This window comes from Ochlerotatus camptorhynchus, unplaced genomic scaffold, assembly GCF_037179485.1.
Source record: "Ochlerotatus camptorhynchus isolate MF236.1 unplaced genomic scaffold, CSIRO-AGI_Acam_v1.1 ptg000257l, whole genome shotgun sequence".
In the NCBI taxonomy this organism is placed as follows: domain Eukaryota; kingdom Metazoa; phylum Arthropoda; class Insecta; order Diptera; family Culicidae; genus Ochlerotatus; species Ochlerotatus camptorhynchus.
This window is the reverse complement of record NW_027040747.1, coordinates 1,263,818-1,286,159: the sequence shown is the minus strand read 5'-3', so window position 1 is coordinate 1,286,159 and position 22,342 is coordinate 1,263,818. Positions and strand designations below refer to the sequence as shown.

Genomic DNA, 22,342 nt, shown 5'->3' with positions numbered 1-22,342 from the left:
TTAATTAATCCGAGCATTTCAATGCCTAGCAAAATTCTTTTACTATCAAAGAAAGATCTCAGTATGTACACTGGTTTATTAACAGGGCACTGTCCATATAAATATCACTGGAAGCTAATAGGAAAACTTCAAGATGACATGTGTCGATTATGTGGCATAGAAACACCTGAACGCCTGCTATGCTCTTGTACAGGAATCTTCAATAAGAGGTGTATTTTTCTGGTTAAGGGCTGACAGAACCCTTTGATATTTGGAATTCAGTTCCCAGCCAAGTAGTGCAATTCATTCGAAATGTAATACCTGACTGGGAAAATGCTTTCGGTCAGTCTATATCGGTCGCTTCATAAAATTGTGTTACAACATGCTAATAAAGCAATATCAAAACGGGGAATATATCACAATAGATCTAAGTACTGGTCGGAGTGATCAAAATACCCAGCACGGAAATAAAAAACATATTCGAATATTCCTGCAATTTCAAGATGTTTTTTGAACTTTAATTTGGTCAAAGTCTCTATGAAGTTCCCTGAATGTTCGTCGAACTTCTGCGATTTTCCGTCAACTTCTACGCAGTTCCCAGTACTTCGAAGATTTTTCCATAGCTTACAACTTTTAATTTTTCGATAGCTTTAACTAAATTTCCACCCAGCTTGCTGAACTTGTACGAATTCCAAATAATTACAATGTTCCGTAATCATCTACACAATTCTCTTAGCTTCTAATCAAAAATTCTGAGCTTCTGCAAAGTTATTTTTAGATCTCATAATATCCATCAACTTCTTCTGACTTCAGGAAAGAACCTGAACCTGAATTTTCGTGAACATATTGGCTTAACGAAGCTCCCAAAGTTACACAGTTCCCTAAACTGATAGGTCATTTCCTGAGCATGTACGAAGTTTCCTGAACACCTACAAATTTTACAAACTTCTAGAAAGTTTGCCGATCTTTTACAAAATTCCCTGCAATAAGCTTCAACAAAGTTCACTGCACTTTTATTAAGTTTCTTGAAGTTTTAAGATTTTCGATGATTTTCTGTGAAGTTTTGTGAAGTTCTACAAAGTTCCCCGAACTTCTACAGAATTCCATAAACTAACAAAAACCATTAACGAAGTGCCCTGTAATTAAGAGAAGGTCATGGAACACTTTTATGAAGTTTCCTGTAATTAAACAAGGTTCCATAAACTGAGCAGCACTACGATGAACATCTGAATGACGCAGCGACGGAGGACCAAGGCGGCAGAAGGAATGGCTTCGTCGGTGCAGCGGATGAGGGGGACATGCCAGCTCCAACGATAGAAGAAGGATACTATCCGACAGCTTAAGAACAACAAAGCAGCTGGGAAAGATGGTATTGGAGCGGAACTTTTCAAAATGGGCCCGGATAAGTTGGCCACTTGTCTGCACCGACTGATAGTCAGGATCTGCGATACAGAACAGCGACCGGAGGAGTGGAAAGAGGGAGTAGCGACAAACTAGAATGTGAGAACTATCGAGCGATCACTATTCTTAACGCGGCCTACAAAGTGCTTTCCCAGATCATCTTTCGCCTTTTATCGCCGCTAGCAAGCAGATTTGTGGGAAGTTATCAAGTCGGTTTTGTGGACGGGCGATCGACAACGGACCAAATCTTTACGTTGCGTCAGATCCTCCAAAAGTGTCGTGAATATCAAGTCCCTATGCACTATTCATCGATTTCAAGGCCCCTTATGGAAGATTATGGACGAGAACGGTTTTCCCGGAAAGCTGACTAGATTGATCAGGGCTACGATGGATGGTGTACAGTGCTGCGTGAAGATATCCGGTGCGTTATCGGACTCGTTTGAAACTCGCAAAGGACTTCGACAAGGCGATGGTCTTTCCTGCCTCCTGTTCAACATTCCGCTAGAAGGTGTTATGAAACGAGCGGGCTTTAACATGCAGGGCACGATCTTCAATAAGTCCAGCCAGTTCATCTGCTTCGCTGACGACGTGGACATTGTCGGAAGAACGTTTCAGGAAGTGCGGAGCAAAACACCAGGCTGACACGTGAAGCAGAGAAGGTTGGATTAAAGGTGAATACGTCGAAGACAAAGTATCTGTTAGCTGTAGGAACCGAGCGGATAGGGCTCGCATATGCAAAAGCGTGATAATCGACCGAGATGAGTTCGAGGTGGTGGATGACTTTGTGTACCTCGGATCATTGGTGACGTCGGATAACAACTGCAGCAGAGAAATTCGTCGGCGTTTTATTGCCGGAAGTCGTGCTTACTACGGACTCCACAAGACCTCCGTACTAAATGTACTTTACCTCCGTACTAAATGTACCATGTACAAGAGGCTGGTAAGACCGGTAGTTCTCTACGGGCACGAGACGTGGACGATGCTCAAGGAGGACCTGCAAGCACTGGGTGTTTTCGAACGACGAGTGCTTAGGACCATCTATTGCGGGGTATGTGAGAACGGTGTATGGAGGCGAAGGATGAACCACGAGCTGGCGCAACAATATGGCGAACCCTGTTTCCAGAAATTTGCGAAAGCTGGACGGGTACGATGGGCGGGACACGTTTTAAGAATGCCGGACAACAATCTCGCAAGATACAGGACGAATAGTGCTCCAGCGAGCAAGGTGGTTAGACCAAGTGGAGCAGGATCTTGAAAGTGTGGGACGGTCAAGAAATTGGAGACAAGCAGCCACGGACCGAGTGAATTGGCGTAACGTTGTGATGCAGGTGCAATCGTCGGATGTCGGATTAGGATAAGTAAGTGAGTCCTTAAACTTCAACAAACTTCCCGAAACAGAAGTTCCCACTTGTATGAAGTTTCCCGAATTTTAACAAAGCTCTCTAAATCCTTAAGAAATTCTCTGAAGCTCTGTGAATTTTCCAATAAATAGATGCTTAGTACAACATTAATTGAAAATTAGAGAGATTCAGTTATCAGGGGGGCACTGAGCCAGAGAAACCGTTTATTAACTGGGAATTTGATTTGAAACATTTTTTTAATATTCAGATTCTATTGATAAAAATAGTAAGTCTGATAGCTCAGAAATTTTATTTAGAATTCTGAATATTTCTTGCAGCTCGAAATCTGAGGTCTCAAAATATCAGCAATGTCCAAAAATTTACAAAATTTGTTAAGTTCAAGATAATGACAACTATCAAAAATGATACCAATGACAATCCCTACCAATTTCTAAACATCAGACTTGTGATTACTTTGCAATCGCGGTGGTAGTAAGATGTCTAATGTCTGGCATTTTAAAAATGTTTGTTAATTTTATAACCTAGAAAACTTTTCGGTCACTGAAGCTACCAAATTCCTCGATGATTGGGATTACGTCCGACGTATAAAAGATTTTTAAAAGTTTGATTTCTCACACATCTAACTGTTACACTTTACAGAAATGTCCCTCAGTTTTCCTAGTAAAATTCTAACTTCTGTAAAATAACTATTTCCTTAGAAAATTTCTCTGAAACGGATTCCCTTCAATAGCCTTATGATTCACTTCGTATTCTCTAAAAATTATCTCCATAACAGTATTGGAATTCTGGGTAGAACAATTCAAGATTTCCCTCCGGCAAACTCTAGAAAATCGCTTCACAATTCGTCTTCGTCTTCAAAACAACTCTCGTGAAAATTTGCTTCAATTTTTCTCCATAATTATCTTTGAAACTCGTTTGCAAAGTTTTTTCAGAAATGTCTTGGTTTATCCTTTTGAATTAAGAAAGTTTTCTCCCAGAATTTCCTTGGAGCTTTCTCCAGAATTGCAAGGGAACTATACAGAGAATCCTTTTGAAATTCTTCTGAAAATTCCCTTGAGAGAACCTCTTGGAATTTTCTTGAAATGCAGTTGAAACTCTCCTTTGCAGTCCCTTGGAAATTTGGAGTACGCTACTTCAAATATCTTTGGAAATATGCCGAAATTTTCCAGTGAATTCAACTATGTGAAACCCGATAGGAAATGATCTTTAAAATTTTATTACTTCTCTAAGGAACTACCATGAAACTAGCTTGAAATTCTGCAAATATATAGCTTCAGAATAAAATTTCTTTGGAATTATTATCAATGGTGAGCTCTATTCACCATTATTCTCTATGAATTCTTCTATTGATCTATATATTGGTTTGCATTTAAAATATTTTCAGCCGCAGGCGATCATTTTGGGCTTAGTGTGATTATCATTATCATCGATAAGTTTTCGTAGGTTTAATTCACTTAGAATTCTCTTCCAAATTATTTACCTTAGAATGCTGACAATCCTTCTCATTTGATTTAGAATTTTCTGAGTTCAGAACTACTTTTGAATTCTGGATTTTGCCTTATGTTCTCTTTTAAATTGTCTTGTAAAACTTCCAAAAATTACTTGGAACTTTTCCTCACAATCCCTTTAGAATTATTCACATTCAATTTTCCTCAATTCTCATATGACATACTTATCAAAAATCTCAAGAAAATACTTCAAAGTGTTAAAATCCTAAAATATTGTCCAAATCCAAGAGTAGTGTTTTTTAATCAAAGATCTTGAAAATTACGCCGTATTGAAAATGTCAAATTTTCCAAAGACGGAAAAGTTCAATAATGTAAAAAACTGGCATTGCCGCTTTACAATTTTCTCATATAATCTTTAAAAAAATGATTTTAATTCGAGATGTGAAATGTAATTCCGTTGATCCGTTGTTTTCAAAAAGATTTTCTAAGTACAATCTATCACTTGAACATACAATTTCTTTCTATTCGGTCTGTGACCCATTCGGCTCTGTAGTGTTTGACCAAGTGGCCTTTAAAACATAGAAAAATCAGGATTATATTTCTTAAATTCAGTGGCCTTCCTGAGTTATTCAATTAGAAAATTAAATCACAAGCTCATACACAGGTTCTCCACCTATTAAATGTTTTCATCATAGTAATTAATCTATGAGCGTTACAGGTTCAAGCAGAGCGATTACTGGATTATGACATGTGAGTGTGGGTTAGACTGATGCACAATTTGACATCTTTGCTCCACAGTGCTCAAGCGGTTCCAAATCGGGTCTAGATTAGCCACCCAAGGTATGAACTGATTTGGTAAGAAACTGACTGGACACAAACCATTTGAAGTTTATATGGGAATTACTATGGGGAAACCAAACTTCTTCTTCGTACACACTTAGAAAAATAGATGTAAATTTAGGTGCTCTGAGACTGACATATACGAGCGTCAATTTTGACATAAAATTTAATCATAATAGACGTGAAATACAGCTCAATCAAACGTACTTTTGAACTTTTCAGTCTCGGAGCCAGAGTTAATGTACACGTGCATCCATCCCGCGTGATAGAGACACGCTTGCTATAAGATCGTAGGTGCCTGGTACATTTCGAGACGTATTATTTCGCGTTTCTTTTTTGTTTCTGCGTGCCTCATTCGTGTCACATGTGCTGTGTCTCATGAGCTAAGCTCGGCGAGCTCTAGGGCGATCGGCAGCGTACCTACGTCCTGCGTGCATGCTAAAAGTGGCTGGTTGGTGGAGAACTGTTGTAGTCCTGTCACATTCTCGTGTTGCTGGTACAACTGATTGATTTCAATCAGTTGATATTCAGTTTTTGAGAGTTGAAAGATTGTGGTTTTATAGAAGTATTTCAAGCGGAAGATGTGTTAAACGATTACGAACCAATTACCGGCGGGGTTATTTGCTACCGATCCATGCGCATGGAATTTTCATGGTTCAAAATATTGATTTAGCTCCATCAAGTTCAAACGATTTCAAATCAGCACCTGATCATACCTGATCATCGAACGGCGTTCGGTTACAACGAACCACTAACAACTATGATGCGTACGTTTACGGCTGTCGAAGAATTATTCGAATTTGGGGAATCTTCATCTCGCTTTTTGGCACGGATTAGAAACACTTGAATTGTTTTAGCTTTAAGGTTGTTTCATGTAGACAATAGTCCGATGAATAAAATTAAATAATAATAATAATAATAATAATAATAATAATAATAATAATAATTCTCACAAAATTTGTTCTCAATAGGATGCGAACTCATATTGCACTTGGCCCTTTGAAGTTTATGTGGGAATTGGAAAATTGAACGTTAGGATTATTAGTTATTGATTGATTAGGAAGATAATGTTCTTCTGACATGGTTCATTTACTGTTCAGCAGACAAAAAATTGAGGCTATTATGTCATAAGGGCAAGATGCAGTGTTGCCCTGAAAACAGCCGATTAATCCTACCAGCACGTTATCAACTTGGAAATTAATTAAGAACAAATTTTCTTGACATTCAACAAAGTTGTAGCTGGGAAATTTTCACGTAAGAGGGGGGGGGGCTCTGATGGACAACTTTTCCGTAAATCATTATGGTGCAGGGCTAGAACGATGAGGACAAAAAATACACTTTTCTTATAGTAATTCCCATATAAACTTCAAAGAGCCAGTGCAGAATCAGTTCGCCACCAAATTAGTTCAAATTTTGGGATATTGATCAGCCTGATTTGGATCCGATTGATCTTGGTGGATCAAATTGATAGGTATTTTGCAGCTGGCAGAGAACCAATAGTTCGGAGGGCCCTTTAAAAAAAACTTCGTTGTTGAAATTGATTCGTATGACTTCATCCATCAGTATTTTCAGCCTTTCAAGCTGTAGCCGACATCACTAGTTAATTCAAACATCTACTTAAATTTGAGAACTGTTCAAATATATTTAGACAAAAAGCATGGTATGTTCGTCCCAAGTAGAAGTCAACCTGAAAATATGATGAGAAATAAGAAAACTGGATTGTAAATTTTGGGATGAATCCAACATGTTTGTCACACTCAACGGTCAGTATATGAATCAAAAACCATGTTTTCCAAAATGTTTATTTAGTAGGTTCAATATCTTTGAAAGCTCTGTGGAGCCGAAGGACTAAACAAATATTCCAATGGAGATCTAAATCGATTTCCTATATTATTTTTTTTTGTTTGCAACGTATTGAATCTCGACAGATCCACAAACCCTTTCTGTCGAGGATGCTGATGTTCGTTTTTGCATGCTTTATCGGCCTCCTGAGGGCACGTCCATTATCACTACCTCTTCATGCAGCACTTCTACCACTTCCTCTGTTGATTTGCTGGTGCTGTCTGACAATGCACCTACAGCCACTACACCAGGGTACGAACTGCTATCCGAGTTGCAAGGAATTTTGTAGTTCTTCAAGAAACTTCTTGGTACTTCAGGGAACTTTTTAAAAGTTCAGGAAAATTTCTTGAAGTGCAGATTTTTCTTTAAAGTTCAGCTAACTTTGTAGAAGCTCACTGAACCTTATTGAACTTCGTAGAGTTTCATCGAACTGCTTCGATAACTCTTCTTCTACGTTCCTGAAAAAGTTATAAGACAACGACACTTCATACACCTTGCAGCTCGTAATTGACAGTATGGGCTGAATGAGGCTATCCATACTGTCGCTAATGTGATTAGTAACACTTATGCTTCGTTTGACACTAATGTTCCGTTAACTGTTTTCACTAGAACATTATATTTTGTTTTATGCATTAAGACCAACATATGTCAGATGAATCATGAGCTAAATTTAGTGAAATTATTTGAAATTCTGAGATCATGGAAAAGTTCAGAAAAATTCGTAGAAGTGCGAACTTTATACAAGTTTAGGTATCTTCGTAGAAGTTTATTGTTTAATGGCAGGGAACCTCTTTATTATTCAGGGACCTTTTTTATAACTTCAGAGCTTTGATGAAACCTCATGGACTTGAAATAGTTCAGAGAATTCCGCACAAATTCAGTAAATTTCGGGCGTCGAGCTTTGCGCAAAATCAACGAGAAACGTAGACGTGAAGCAAGCTTTGATGAAGTTTTGTGGACTGCGTAATAATTCGAGGAACTGCGTATAACTTCATAGAAGTACAGGGCATTTTGAAAAAGTTTAGGGAATTTCGTAAAGATAGAATACTTTAGGGATCTTCGTTTCAGTTTAGGGAACTTCATAGCAGTTTGCCAGAGATTTTAAAAACCTCAATGAACTTCCTGAAGATGAAGATTTTGGCCCACCGTTTAATTTCAAGGTACTTTGAAATTTGAGTAAATTTTCTAAAACCTAAGGAAATTTTGTAGATGTTCAGGAAACGTTGCATAAGTAACAGGATATTCTTTCAGATATGCTCCCTATACAGCCAGGAAGTTTTAAAAGATCAGCATTTGCTGATGTTCTTCTGATCTGAATTAGAGAGTTGCTAAAAAAAGGATGACTTAAGAATGTGCTTAAGTTTTTGAATATCATAATTTTTCAAATGGATAGATCAACTTTCAACACGGTATTTTCCAAATTTAAACCATACACTCTGGTAACATGGTGGCAACATGGTGATTTGATCGGTTGATCTGTTGCAGGTTGTAGCAATGGCTGTACCACTTTCTGGTTTGTTGTAGCGAGATGGTGGCGCTTTGTGGTCACTTTGTGGAATTGGTGCCGATACTCAGGCACTTCCTTCTGACACTGTTGGTATACAAACCCGAGCAAAGCTGAAGATCAAATTGAAATAAAAATTTGCTGTTATGATATAACTTATTTTGAACACTCCAGTTGATCTCATTTTGGTTGACTTAACGGTTAACACAGCAAAAATGAGAGCAAAATGTTACACTGTTGAATCAAACGGAAAAGTAATCCTGCTATCAATGAAATCAATTTGATTACTGATTTTGCATTCATGTTTAACTGAATACTTGCCTGGCGTAAATGGTTAGTATCCATGCTTCTCACGTTGAAAGACTTGAGCTCAAATCTCACCCCGAGCAAAACACGAATGACCTCAAATGTGTTATACAAAACAAATAAACAAATAAACAATAATCGTTATAAAGAGCTTTGAGTGTGTTGGTTTATTTCCTTTAAATTCCGTTATAATCACCCCTATTCTGTATTTCGTTTCGAACGAAATTCTCATACAAAAAAAAAATATTTTTTTGTATGAGAATTTCGTTCGAAACGAAATACAGAATAGGGGTGAATATCTTATCTTTTGACAGATACACGTATTTCGTCTACTACTTGCAGACTTCGTCAGTGCCAAGTACTCAACACCACTTGAGTACTTGGCACTAATGAAGTCTGCAAGTATAGTAGACGAAATACGCGTATCTGTCAAAATATAAGCAATTATAACGGAATTTAAAGGAAATAAACCAACACACTCAAAGCTCTTCATAAAAGGATTCCGTTAAATTAAAAAAATAATAATCGTTAGTTCAACAACATGAACTTAAATAAAATTTTAAACAATACGTTAACAGCAGAACTTCAAGTTAAGTTGTTTAAGGTTTTTCCTTGTAGAGTCCATTTTTCCATAACACCTCGCAATATGTGAAATTGCGAAGTGTAATACGAAAAAGGACGCTACAGGGAATCACCTTAAGTTATTTAAAAAGTCTTGACTGCATAATGAAAGCACAATATGATATCAGACTTCTGTCGCGGCAATTGAAATCAAAATTAGTTTTCATTATGATAGGAACTGCAAACTTTAATATCGATTTGCTTTCATTTTGTTAACCGACTTTGCTCGGGAAGGCAAGGTCGCCCCGTTATCTAACCGAAAAGGTTATTTCTTCTTAGCGATTACGGACATTGACGCGAAAACGATGCCATCGAAATCCGCAGAGCAATGGTCAGCAGAAGCCACCTAGATCGTACCGTGCCAACCAGAAAGCGATTTGAAGGAACAGAACAGAAGGTCGGTAGACTTGGTGATATTAATAATTGGAATGGTAAATATATCACTGCACTGTTCTACACGCTCATCTGAGTTAAAGCCAACGATGCCCGCTCATGTCACTATTTTGCTGCAACTATTTAGCATATACCGCGCCATCACCCAGTGGGTCACCGCTTCTGTTATAGAATTTATCTGAATGCTCGATCACATGAGGCACATTAAAAAAAAAATCTGAACATTTTTAAAGTAATGGTAACAAAGTACAAGTGAACGTGTAAAGGTAATACGCCAAGAAAAAATGTTCTGCAAAAAAATCTATCACCCATTGAATTATCATAACATTGCTGCATTTGTAGCATTCCGATATAATCTATTCGTATTTTGAATCCCATCTAACAAAATATACCAGTTGTGTTGCCGATGAATGGTTAAATTTCGTTGAAAATGTGTGAACGTCATGCAACGGTCAAATCCCCGTACTAAACAATACCGATTCACTTTTTGTAGAATTTTTGTCCATTCTATATTTTGAAAATAACGTGTGTGTTAGTCATGCAAGTGCAGTTAAGTGTTGAACCGGAAAAAATAAACAAAGAATATTCTAATTGACCGGCAAATTAATGGCTTTTGCTATTAGAGGATTTCAAGAATTTAAGCACTGCAAATATATGCTACCTTTCCTCTAAAATAGAATTTGTGCAAACGCAAATGAAATGTCGGTCAAAGCAACCAAGTTTCAACAGCCTGTATTTCGCTTACTTACACCTTCCAGAACTTCGAGCTCTGCAGTTCTAACATTAATTGTAGCACATGAGATGAGGCACATGAGATCAGCGCGAGCCTCGCGCACGCCAGGATTTTTGGGTGTCGCGTTTGTTTCTCGCTCGTATCTTATTCTCGCGTGTCTCTTTCTCGCTCGTCACATGTTGTTTTCGTTGCGACGGGAGACGGTTTGTTGAGAGTCTCGGCAGCACATTTTTGCACACACGAGAAAAATGTAACTCTGCTCGGAGCACTTAATTTTACACAACATGTTTGTTTGCGTCTCATCCTTTATGTCAAAGATGGATTCCGTCACGCGTAAGGTTAGGTATTTCTAAGTGTGTAGTGTTTTATCCTTCTTCCATATTGCTCCATTTAAAATTTCTATAGCTATTCTTATAGAAAATTTTCTCAGCTACAACTTTGCGAAATGTTGTTTTTTGAGCCAAACATTACATTAAATAGTTATTAATTTTTACTTTGACTATATGTTTTAGTATTACTTCTGCGTGAAGTCAACGATTTACATAGTTGAAGATGCTATTTCGAATAACAGACTGAAGCGGTAGTTTTTCTACGATAGATGAGGAGGAGATGAAAGTATAGAATTGATAGTTCCGTTTAGATTACGGCAGTGTGAACATTGCATACAGAAAGTAGAATAGCGAGCTAGGACATCTTCAACTAAGTTATTAATTATTTAAGAGATTGATAATCTTATGGCATGATCAAGCAACTGTTTTGTTGGCAACACTGTATTCTGCAGTGTGACATAGTAGCCATGATGTTTTCGCTCTATTCTACGCACCAGAAACATCAATGTTGCCTGTTGAGCAGTTGATTGGGCATAATCATAAGACAATAGTGACTTGAATCATTATTAACTTTTGATCCTTACATTTGATCGAAAAACAGTCTTGAACAAAGTTGTAGCTGTACAAATTTACTACAAGTACAGCTATCAATTTTTACAGCAGAGTAATAGGATTAATTATTATGTAGATATGAATACAAAATTGTGTTTTCCTATAGTAATTTCCATATAAACTTCAAATGGTTTGTGTCAGGCCAGTTTCTTACTAAATGACTTCAAATTTTGGAAGGCTAATCAGGAACCAAATTGGAACCGTTTGAACACTGTGGAGCGACAATTTCAAATTTTTCATCAGGCTAGTGTGGGTAAACGTTTATTTAATAAAAACACTACCACTTTTAATTTGTTTAATTTTTTTGCCCGTTATTTTAAATGAAAAATTGAAAAAGTATTCATTTATGCAGATTTTTAGAAATATTTCCTATCGAATGGTGTATTTGGATTTTAAATTCATCTATAAATGACAAAGTTATAAGCGTTCAAAACCTAACGCCTTTTCGTGACGATTGCAATTTTAGTGTTCCGATTTTCCCCCTATACCTTCTCGTCATAGGACGTATGATCCGTCTCACATTATTGTTAAATAAAATTACAAAATTACCTGTTCAAAGAGCCTTGGGACCTCCGACCACCTCTTAGGCCACTACCGGTTGTTTCAGAATCCCAAGGACCACTTTTCGCTCCGAAAGAACATGTGCATGTGACACATCAAATCACCGTGTATTCGTTTTTATATCTTGGCCTACACTTAAACGATAAGTGTTCATCACAGAAGCTTTGGCACAGTCGATTGCAATTAATCGTTAACAGGTCAGCGGATAACATCGCAATCGGGAAACTACTGTCAATATGATTTCAAACGGTGACATCGCGAAGTTTTATCTTCAATAGCAATCCGATGGTGAATTATTACGTTTTTTTTTATGTTGCAAAGAGAAGGAGCGAAAAGAAAATATCAAGCCATCAGCTCGGATATCGCGATGATTAATAGATTTAAATTCAATGTTTAAACCGAACTTCAAACATAGGCCTCGTTGAAGAAATATAATAATAGTGAACGGCAATCTGTTGCGTAACGCCAACCGGACAAAAACAAAAGTCAAGTTCAATGTTTCCTAAACGGGCCACACTCTCCGTTTCCACTCGAACACCGGAGCCATCCTATCAATTTTCATATTTACTTTAATTAACAGCCCCCGATTACAAAATTTCACACTAAATTAACTTCCATGCTTCCTTCCCCGGGAAAATTCAAACCCAACCCAATACTCACCAGATAAAATCCAAACAGCAGTATGAAAATATTTCCCATTTTTGTCGACGGTTAATTCAGGCGAGTGTAAACGAAACGGCTACTGCCAATAAGCGTGGTAGGCAAATGGGTGGGTGGGTGTGAGCGCCTTGCCTTCAGTACTGCTCTTAGCAAGAAAAGTCGGAAAATGTTGCGGTTGATGGATGTGCCGCACTCCTGGTGGGTAGGCAGGCAGGCAGACAGGCAGGTGACTTTGATTAGCAGCTACCTAGGTACTAGCACACGACTAACGAAACCAAAAAAGCGGAAGCGCCCGAAGCAGTCCAAGTGGAAGGAATTGGTTCACAGTCGATTTGATCCAGACGGCGCACGAGGAGTTCGTTATACTCGCACGATCACTTTTTTTCGGCTAATTATTCATAAGTGCATGCATATGCACAAGCACATTACCTTGCACCCGACAACCGTAACGCGTCTGGTCTTAGAAAGAAAAAAAAATATCACAGGTTTTCCTCCGTTCGAGTTACATCACTTGTCACTAATTAGCGCATTGAATGTGTCGCGCTCGCGCAAAGGACGGAGAGAGGTCGCTTTCTTATGGCTCAGGTTTTTCCTGCCTTCCATATGCAATTTCCCACCTGTTACTACCGCACCACTTCGCACTCGCACATGCAATTTGATCTTTATCGCGGCATTTCATTTGAATTCAAAACATCGCTCTCTGACGATCTTGCACCTGTTTTCTTCCGGAACTGCACTGCGTTCACACCCTTTTTAATTTTCGCACTCCGTTCCACTATTACACACTCGTTTTAATTTTTTTTTTTTTTGAATGGATATGGGAGCACCCGCACCGCTGTAGTTCGACAGAAAATTTCCTTCCCGAAAAAACAGAAAAATGCAAACACTTTCAGCCGAGCTTGCGCCACCGCGGGTCAGGAAAAATGCGTTTGAATCGAATGCTGGCCAAAGTGCCACTGACTGGCGCAATTTTCATCTCTTGCTTGTGCAAAAGCCGTGTGCCGATGATGGTTTCGCACTGAGTCGGTAGGTACACGCGCGCGCACGCCACTCAACCCGTCAAGCACAACCAAGAAAGCGTCCGTAGCTGAGTCGTGAGTGACCCAAGGAAATTGGCAACCGAATCGGAGCGAGCTATGGGTAGGGGTTGGCTGGGGGTTTAACCGTAGAAAAGCAACGAAACGAGGTTTGTCATTTGTCTTTGAGATTTTCAAATTCATAGTTATGATGAAGCAAATCGAAGTTCAGTTAAACTTTTAATGAACTATGTTGTTAGGAACAATTTGATTAAAGTGATCTAATATTGGTATTGGTCTCACACAGGACCCTTGATCTAGATGGGTTGAAATATAAAATGATCGTTGGAAGGGTTTAAAATGGTATTTCAATAATTACTATTAATCATAATTTTTTTTTTTGAAAATTGCATACAGTACTGTGGTGCCAAATTGATGGGACAACCACCATTTCAGTAAAACTATATAAAAAACACACGATAGCTGAGCCCTTTATTTAAAAAATATCAGCAAACATCTAACGTAAAATAATAAAAAAAAAATTAAACCACAAAATAGTTAAAATTGAATGTGAAAATGGTCGGACATGAGGCAGATATTAAATTTTCGTAGTTGATTACTACACGCTTAGAAAAAAAAACATGTCAATTTAGGTGCTCTGAGAGTGACAATTTTGACATACAACTCAGTCATAATAGACGCAAAATTCAGCTCAATCAAACGTACTTTTTCTCAAGCAACGAATTTTTCAGTCTCAGAGCACTTAAAGGGTGTCCTACATCAAATTGTACCACGAAAAAAAGAGTGTAAAGTGTATTGTTTACACTGTATTTTTATCACTGTCGGTTTTTTGAAAGTTGGAAAAAGTGGCGTCACCCTAAAAGCAACGTCGCGAATTCGACAGTGAGCATTCATAAGGGCCTATACGCGATGATCTATTCTCTTCGTCGTTTTTCTCTTTTGTTAATAACTCGCTAGATTTAACGTTTCTCGGTGCGTTTGCTGTTGCTTTTGATAGCCAATACGACCTGTTACTACTCTGCATTGAACAAATTCTAGAAAATTGTTTCGCTTAGCTGTAGCAATGCAAAGAGAAAATCGATGAAGAGAATCGATCATCGCGTATTCGCCCTTATGCATGCTCACTGTCGAATTGATTTTGCGCAAGCACCTGGCAAATCCTCAACTCTCTCATCGGGACTTCGGAAAACAATTCAGAATCGTGTAGTCAACGGTGAGTCGTGTGATTGAACGTTACTACGAAACTCTGAGCATCGAACGGAAGGAGAAATGTGGTCGGAATGGATATTCTATTAGTGATCAGGATTACAAACGTGTCGTGTAAGCGTTTAAGCGGAATCCCAATGGTTCGGTCAGGGATGTGGCCAAAACGTTGAATCTGTCCAAGTCTTTCGTTCAGAGAGCCAAGGACCGGGAGGGACTGCATACGTACAACGTGCAGAAGGCTCCAAATCGTGACGAACGGCAAACTCAGATGCTGACGAAGCCTCATTATCTCATCATGGATGATGAAACTTTCGTCAAGGCGGACTTTCGGCAGCTTCCGGGGCTACTGTTCTTCACCGCCTAGCACAAATTTAATGTTCCGGAGGAAGTAAGGAAGCATAAACTTTCAAAGTTTGCCAAGAAATACATGATTTGGCAAGCGATCTGCTCATGTGGTAAACGGAGTGCGCCGTTCGTGACTACCAGGACTATAAACGGGGAGATCTACCTCAAGGAGTGTCTACAGAAGTGTCTGCTTCCTCTGTTGAAGCAACACGAGGGCCCTACGATCTTCTGGCCGTATCTAGCTTCGTGTCACTATTCAAATGTTGTCCTGGAGTGGTACAAAGCCAACGGGGTCACTTTCGTACCCAAGGACATGAACCCTCCCCCCCCCCCCCCAACGCAACGGAGCCAAGGCCCATCGAAAAATACTGGGCTATTATGAAGCAGGCACTACGGAAGCATTCCAAGGAGCTCAAATCTGAGGAAGACATGATGTAAAAGTGGGTTTCCGCACAGAAGAAGCTGCAGCCAGATGTTGTACAGAACCTAATGCGTGATGTCTAGCGTAAGGTGCGAGCGTACGGTTATAGTGTTGAAGTTGAATGAAATAAATATGCCAAAAGCTTACTAATGGCTTATATTTTATTTTCTGAAAATTTGAAAAGGATCGGTCCACTAGGTAATGTTCTATAGAGATTTTTCCGTGATGCAATTTAATGTGGGACACCCTTTAATATAACAAAACATGTTTGTTTACGTCTCATATTTAATGTCAAAGATGGATTCCATCTCGTGTAAAATTAGTTATTTCTAAGTTTGCAACTTGAGTATTTGCCATCGAATTCACCAGCAACTTAATGGCTTCCCTGAGGTCATCCTTTGATCCAGTGCTTCCATGGAGGGTAGCGTCGTTGAGAAAGCTCAGATACAAATTCTTCGTTTCGTAGAAGCTGTTCTCAAATTCTATTCGGTGATTGTAGATCGTCGATATTTCAGCGATTCCGCGAGTGCACTCTTCGATTTCACTTTGCACTTTTTCAAAATTGTCACTCAAGTCTGTTAGTTTCTGTAATCGCTCTTGTACTTCACATGACTTTTTATGCTCCCACTTCATTCGCTCAAAAAGCACGTCGCGTCGATTTCGAAGGCCTTCCATGGCAACCTGGTCTATACAAGGTGTGGAGATCTAGCCCTCACGTATGTGTTGGTAGTGGGAAAAAGGTAAACATTGCGGGAGAAGATGACCACGACGTCATAGCAGTCGAAAGAAAATTTGTGAAATATGAAGTACAGCAAATTCTAGATATGTTTGCATGATGATTGCGCTTGCTTGTATGCTTTTGTAAAGTTTACGGAAAATATCAGCAGGCGTTTTGTATTATTATAGGAACTCCTTACTTGGAAACGGGCAAAAACTCACCAGCAGGCTGCTTTTTCATGATATACAGTGTGCTAATAAAATAATCAATACATTATCTCAGCATTCAGTAGAAAAACATTCATAAACTTTGGCTTCATACAGAAATTCTATAATTCATATTCAATTTCCAATGCAAACGCTGATTGAAACAAACGTTATGACGTAACTACGAGCGTGTTTGAGCGTCGAAAGAAGCAAATCGTGCGAAGCCGACTGAAAGCCGAGTGAAAAACGAACTGCACCAATACGTACAGGCCATCAATTCCACACCTTGTATAGACCAGGTTGCTTCCATGGTTCACTTGCGAAATCCAACCCGAAGGACCAAATGTACGCGCAGAGAACAAACGAAGGGAGCTCAAACACCGGCGGAGACGGAAGATCGTAATCCGGACTGGTAATAAAGGAATCGAATTTGAATAACAAGCGGTCTGTAAATTTATTCATTCCTGGTTGACGGTTACACGTGTTATGTATGGATTTTGGGTCTCGCACAGCGGAAGTCGTGCTTCAAAAAACTTTCTTGAAATTGGGTTCAGCCTTCTAAATCGAGGGGTAGCAATGGCTCGCGAACAGGTGGTGTGTCAAAAATGATGACGGCTTCGTACCGACTCAAAACCATCGGCGGCGGTGCACCGTTCTAATAGTCACTCATATTCCATCGAATTATTTTGAGCCAACATCACATTTCGAGAAGCTCTAGTTTTAAATTTTGATTCAGTCGGAGTCAGAGCCGGTCAGCGAATCAAAACACATAAAGCAACCAACGATACAGACAAACCGGTTGCTACGACTACTATGACAAACTCGCTCTGTAACATAGCTCGATCGGACTGGTAGAAGGATAATGATATATTGCTTGCCTGCTTTGTTGCAATATACATGAATGAGGACATAGCTTGATCTGGATCGAGAAAAGACATAACAAAAAATTCCCATTAACACACGTGTATCATCTTCGGGTTTACTTCGTGAAGCAGTTTGCTAACAATTTGCTCGTTTCCTTCTACCGCCCCGAGTGAGCTGTGTCGCACGGGCTGCTTGTCATGGAAAAAATGGAAGAAGATTATATCATTATTGTTTTCCATTTCTGACATAGCGTTATCATTCGGTTCGTTTATCGCTTGTCATTTTGTCATTTGGAGATATTTTTGATTCCTTGGAGCCGGTATTTTTTCTTCGTCTTCAATTCTGACTCCTTAGGCTCTAAAACGCGCCCGACTCGGACTTCACGACTCCAACTCCTCCGCCCTGAAAAAAAAGTTGAGGGTTGTGTCCAAAGCACGTAGAACTGCGAGATTATTTTGCTGTTCCATTCAATAATATATAAATGACAAAATAAATGGTTCAGGAATTTAATTGAAAATTCGAAACTCTTGTAATTTTTCACGGATGCCCATTGGAACTTTCATTAGAATTCACTTGAAATTATATTTCTAATTCCCTCAGAATTCAATACTCTCGGAATTTCTTTGAAGTTCTCATAAGAACTCTCTGTACATTCTTCTTGGAATTTATTTAGAATATTCATTAGGAATTAACCTGTAATCCTCTTAACAATCATCAAGTAATTTCACACAAAACCACCTAATAATTCTACTTTGAACTTAAACCGTTGACTTGGCGTTGTAGTCAAAACTCTATAAAAATACTTTCAAAAGCTCCATTGGAATTTGTATCGTACATACCTTATTATTTCTAGAATTTATTCATAAATTTCCTCTAAATTCCTTTGGAATTTTTAACAAAATTATCAAATTAAAGGGTGATACGGTCAAAATTTGGTCAATATCAACTTGACGTATTTCTTTCAATTTTGCATTTAAAAAACCTGAACACCCCTCATTTTGAAGGTGTGTGTGTGTAGAATGTTGCTCCTATTTTGATTTTGGAATTCACTCTTCAGTTGTCAAAATGCCGTCCAAGCAATAAGAGCAGCGTATCAAAATTTTGCTCGCGCATCGCGAAAATCCGAGCTACTCGCACGCAAAGTTGGCAAAATCGCTAAAAGTTGCCAAATCAACCGTTACAAATGTAATTAAAGTGTTTGGGGAACGTTTGTCGACAGCCAGGAAGTCTGGATCGGGGGGAAATCGAAAACCGGAAGCCGCTGAGACGACAAAGAGAGTTGCCGGTAGTCTCAAGCGAAACCCTAACCTCTCTCTCCGAGATGCCGCAAATAAGCTGGGTGTATCGTCTACAACCGTGCATCGAGCCAAAAAACGAGCCGGACTATCGACTTACAAGAAGATAGTGACTCCAAATCGCGATGATAAACAAAATACGACGGCCAAAGCACGATCCCGGAGGCTGTACACGACGATGCTGACGAAGTTTGACTGCGTGGTAATGGACGACGAAACCTACGTCAAAGCCGACTACAAGCAGCTTCCGGGACAGGAGTTTTATACGGCAAAAGGAAGGGAAAAGGTAGCAGATGTTTTCAAGCACATGAAACTGTCAAAGTTCGCAAAGAAATATCTGGTTTGGCAAGCCATCTGTACCTGTGGCTTGAAAAGCAGCATTTTCATAGCTTCCGGGACTGTCAACCAAGAAATTTACGTGAAAGAGTGTTTGAATAAACGTCTGCTGCCTTTCCTGAAGAAACACGGTTGTTCCGTACTGTTTTGGCCGGATTTGGCATCTTGCCATTACGGTAAAAATGCCATGGAGTGGTACGCCGCCAACAACGTGCAGGTGGTTCCCAAGGACAAGAACCCTCCCAACACGCCAGAGCTCCGCCCAATTGAGAAATACTGGGCTATTGTCAAGCGGAACCTAAAGAAGACCAAAAAAAAAACTGCTAAGGGCGAGCAGCAGTTCAAGGCAAACTGGCTTTCTGCGGCGAAAAAGGTGGACAAGGTGGCTGTACAAAATCTGATGGCAGGGGTCAAGCGTAAGGCCCGGCAATTCGGATTTGGCAAAGCGGAAGCCTAACTGAATATTTTTACTGAATGTTATACTAATTGAACTTGAAAAAGAAATTTAATTTGATTTTTTAAATAAACGATTTCACCGATTTACACGCGTTTTCCCTTGACCAAATTTTGACCGTATCACCCTTTAGTTCTTCAAAGCGATTGTATCCGGAAAATCTAGTAGGTGAGAAAATTATAATTTTCCAAAGAAAGGACGAAGTATATTTTTCCCGGTTCATCATCGAAATTCAAGGACTTCTCCCGGTGATTTAGAATTTCCGGCTTTTTCCCGATTTTCCGGTTCACTGGTTACTAGACTGATGCAAAATTTTGAAGTTTATATGTAAATTATTATGGGAAAACAAAATGTTTTGTTCATTGTCTTCTAGCCCTTTAACATATTGTACTGTTAACAAATTTTATTGCTTTTCTTATGGGAATTTTTTATCATCTACAACTTTGCAGAAAATCGTTTTTCAGTCAAACCTCAAATTAAATAGTTATTAATAGTTTAAAAGATTGATAACCTTATGGCAAGATTTAGCAACTGTATTGTGACCAACACTGTATTCTGCAGTGTGACATAGTAGCCATGATTTTTGTCCTCTATTCTACGTGCCATGAACACCAATGTAGCCTGCTGAACAGTTGATTGAGCATAATCATAAGACACCAGTGACTTGAATCATTGATAATTTTTGTTCCTTACATTTGATCTAAAAGTGGTCTTCAATAAAGTTGTAGCTGAGAAAATTGTCAACAAGTACAGCATTTTTCAAATTAGAGTGAACTGGTGATTTTTTAGATGGATATGAACCAAAATTATTCATAGTAATTACCATATAAACTTCAAATGGTTTGTGCCAAGTCAGTTTCTCACTAAATGAGTTCAAAGTTTGGGAGGCTAATCAGAGCCCAATTTGGAACTGTTTGAGCACTGTGAAGCGGAAATGTCAAATTTTGCATCAGTCTACTGGTTACCCTGTGTCCAGTATATAAATAATAGGTCTTATTCATCTGAATAACATTACTAGAGATAACAATCTCCTATCTAGTCAAAACACAGAAAACGAAACTAGCTCAGAGAGTGAGTAGCTTTTGCTCATTCGTAAGGATACATTTCTAAAAGCGTTGGTCACTCAATGCATGAGTAACCTACGTTAAAGTGACTCACTCTCTGAATAAGATTTGTTTTCAATGTTTGTTTGTTTGTTTGTATATTAAGGACGTTTTACATCTTCGCGATGCATTCATGTCCGTTCGATTTGATGTTTGGTGTATTGTATATGTTGGCAAGTGTTTTTGTTAGTGTAAGTGCTACAATTCAGTTGCTTCTCTCTTCTTTTCATCTTTGCTTCCAAACAATTACTTTTCTCCTTCGCTTCACTTCATACTACTCTCCTACTTCGCTTTTCTTCACGAATTTCTTCATTTTTCTACCATCTTTACCTGTGTAATTTGTTATTCTACAGTTCTTTTGATTTGTTATTCTAGTCTTCTACTTCGTGTTGCTTAATATTACTTTCACCTGTGCAATTTGTTATTCTAAAGTTCTTGTAATTTGTTATTCTAGAGTTTTTTGTACAAATCCGTTTCATGTAGGAAATTAAGCATTCGTGTTGTTCTTTCTTCCGTGTTGTCCAGAGCTTCACGTAGACTGGTGCTGATGTCATTTTTCCTTCTCTCTTCGTCGTATTTCCTGCACTCAAGAATGATGTGCTTTACATCCAACACCGTGCCACAACATTCACACACCGGTGGGGCTTCCTTCTTCAGAAGAAACGTGTGGGTTAGTCGCGTATGGTCGATTCTCAGACGTGTAAGCATACGCTGGTCGGCTGAACTTCCTCGTTCTGTCCATCTGTGCGTGTCGAATTTCACCTCCCTCAGCTTCGATTCTGTTGTGCTAAACCACTGCCTATTTCACTGACCACATATCGCATGTTTCACCGCTTTTATCGCATCCTCGCTTGGAATCGGTACGTCGATAGCTGGTTGTCTTCTAGCCTCATTGGCTAGTCGGTCAGCTTCAGAGTTTCCCCTGATGCCGGCGTGTCCAGGGATCCAGCAGAAACGGATGATTTTGCTTTGCACGATTCTCTCTACTTCCTGCACCCAAGGGTGCCGGGAAGTTCCAGCCTCCAAAGCCAGTAGGAAGCTTGCGGAGTCCATGAGAATAACCAACTCATTTTGAACATTAGGGATGGTGGCGGCCATTTTAATAGCGTAGGCCTCCGCAGAGAAAACACTATATTCGTTCGGAAGACTGTAGGTCCTAGATAGCCCTTCGTAAAAGAATGCAGCTCCTACCGTGTCTTCACACTTGGAGCCGTCCGTGTAGACGATGGTTGAACTATGGAAGCGGGTCTCCAGTAATTGTAGAACAACTGGACGAACTTTCTCCGGTGGGTCTCCAGCGCATATGCTTCTTTTCACATCACATGTACTGTGGACTGTGCTGCTAGCAGTTCGAAGGGTAGAGTCCCAGCTTCGGCCATCACCGAGTTAATCGGGCTCGTCACGAATGCTCCGGAAGCGAAGCGAACCATTTTGTTGTAGGCAGGAGCGAGAGTCTGCAAGGTTACTGGCCCTCCTCGACTAACAAGTCCAATCCCGTAGAGCAGCTTCGCAGTAACTATGGCTGACCCAACTTGCAGCAGAGAAGTCCGATTGCCACGTAAAATCCGTAACCGAGATTCGCATGCTTTCTCAACCATATTGCAGTGAGGTTTGAAGGATAAAGTTCGGTCCATGGTTACACCTAAAATCCTCAGCCGGTTGGTCTTTGGCACGGGAGTTCCCTCGATAGAGATATCTCGCACGGGATCCCGTCGTGCGTTCGGACTACAGTAGAAGACATGTGACTTTGTTGCCGACACAGTGAAA

At 39.4% G+C, this 22,342-nt stretch overlaps 1 protein-coding gene across 1 annotated transcript in view; it reads right to left on the bottom strand.

Annotated features, from left to right (window-relative positions):
- The window catches only part of LOC135705077 (uncharacterized), an 83,476-nt gene extending 69,948 nt beyond the window's left edge, over positions 1 to 13,528 (bottom strand). Inside the window, exon 1 of the mRNA XM_065226648.1 lies at positions 12,591 to 13,528. Coding sequence (XP_065082720.1) covers positions 12,591 to 12,629 — 39 coding nt within the window. The 5' untranslated portion in view covers positions 12,630 to 13,528. The remainder of the gene's footprint in view (positions 1 to 12,590) is intronic.
- Between the last annotated feature and the right edge of the window lie 8,814 nt (positions 13,529 to 22,342).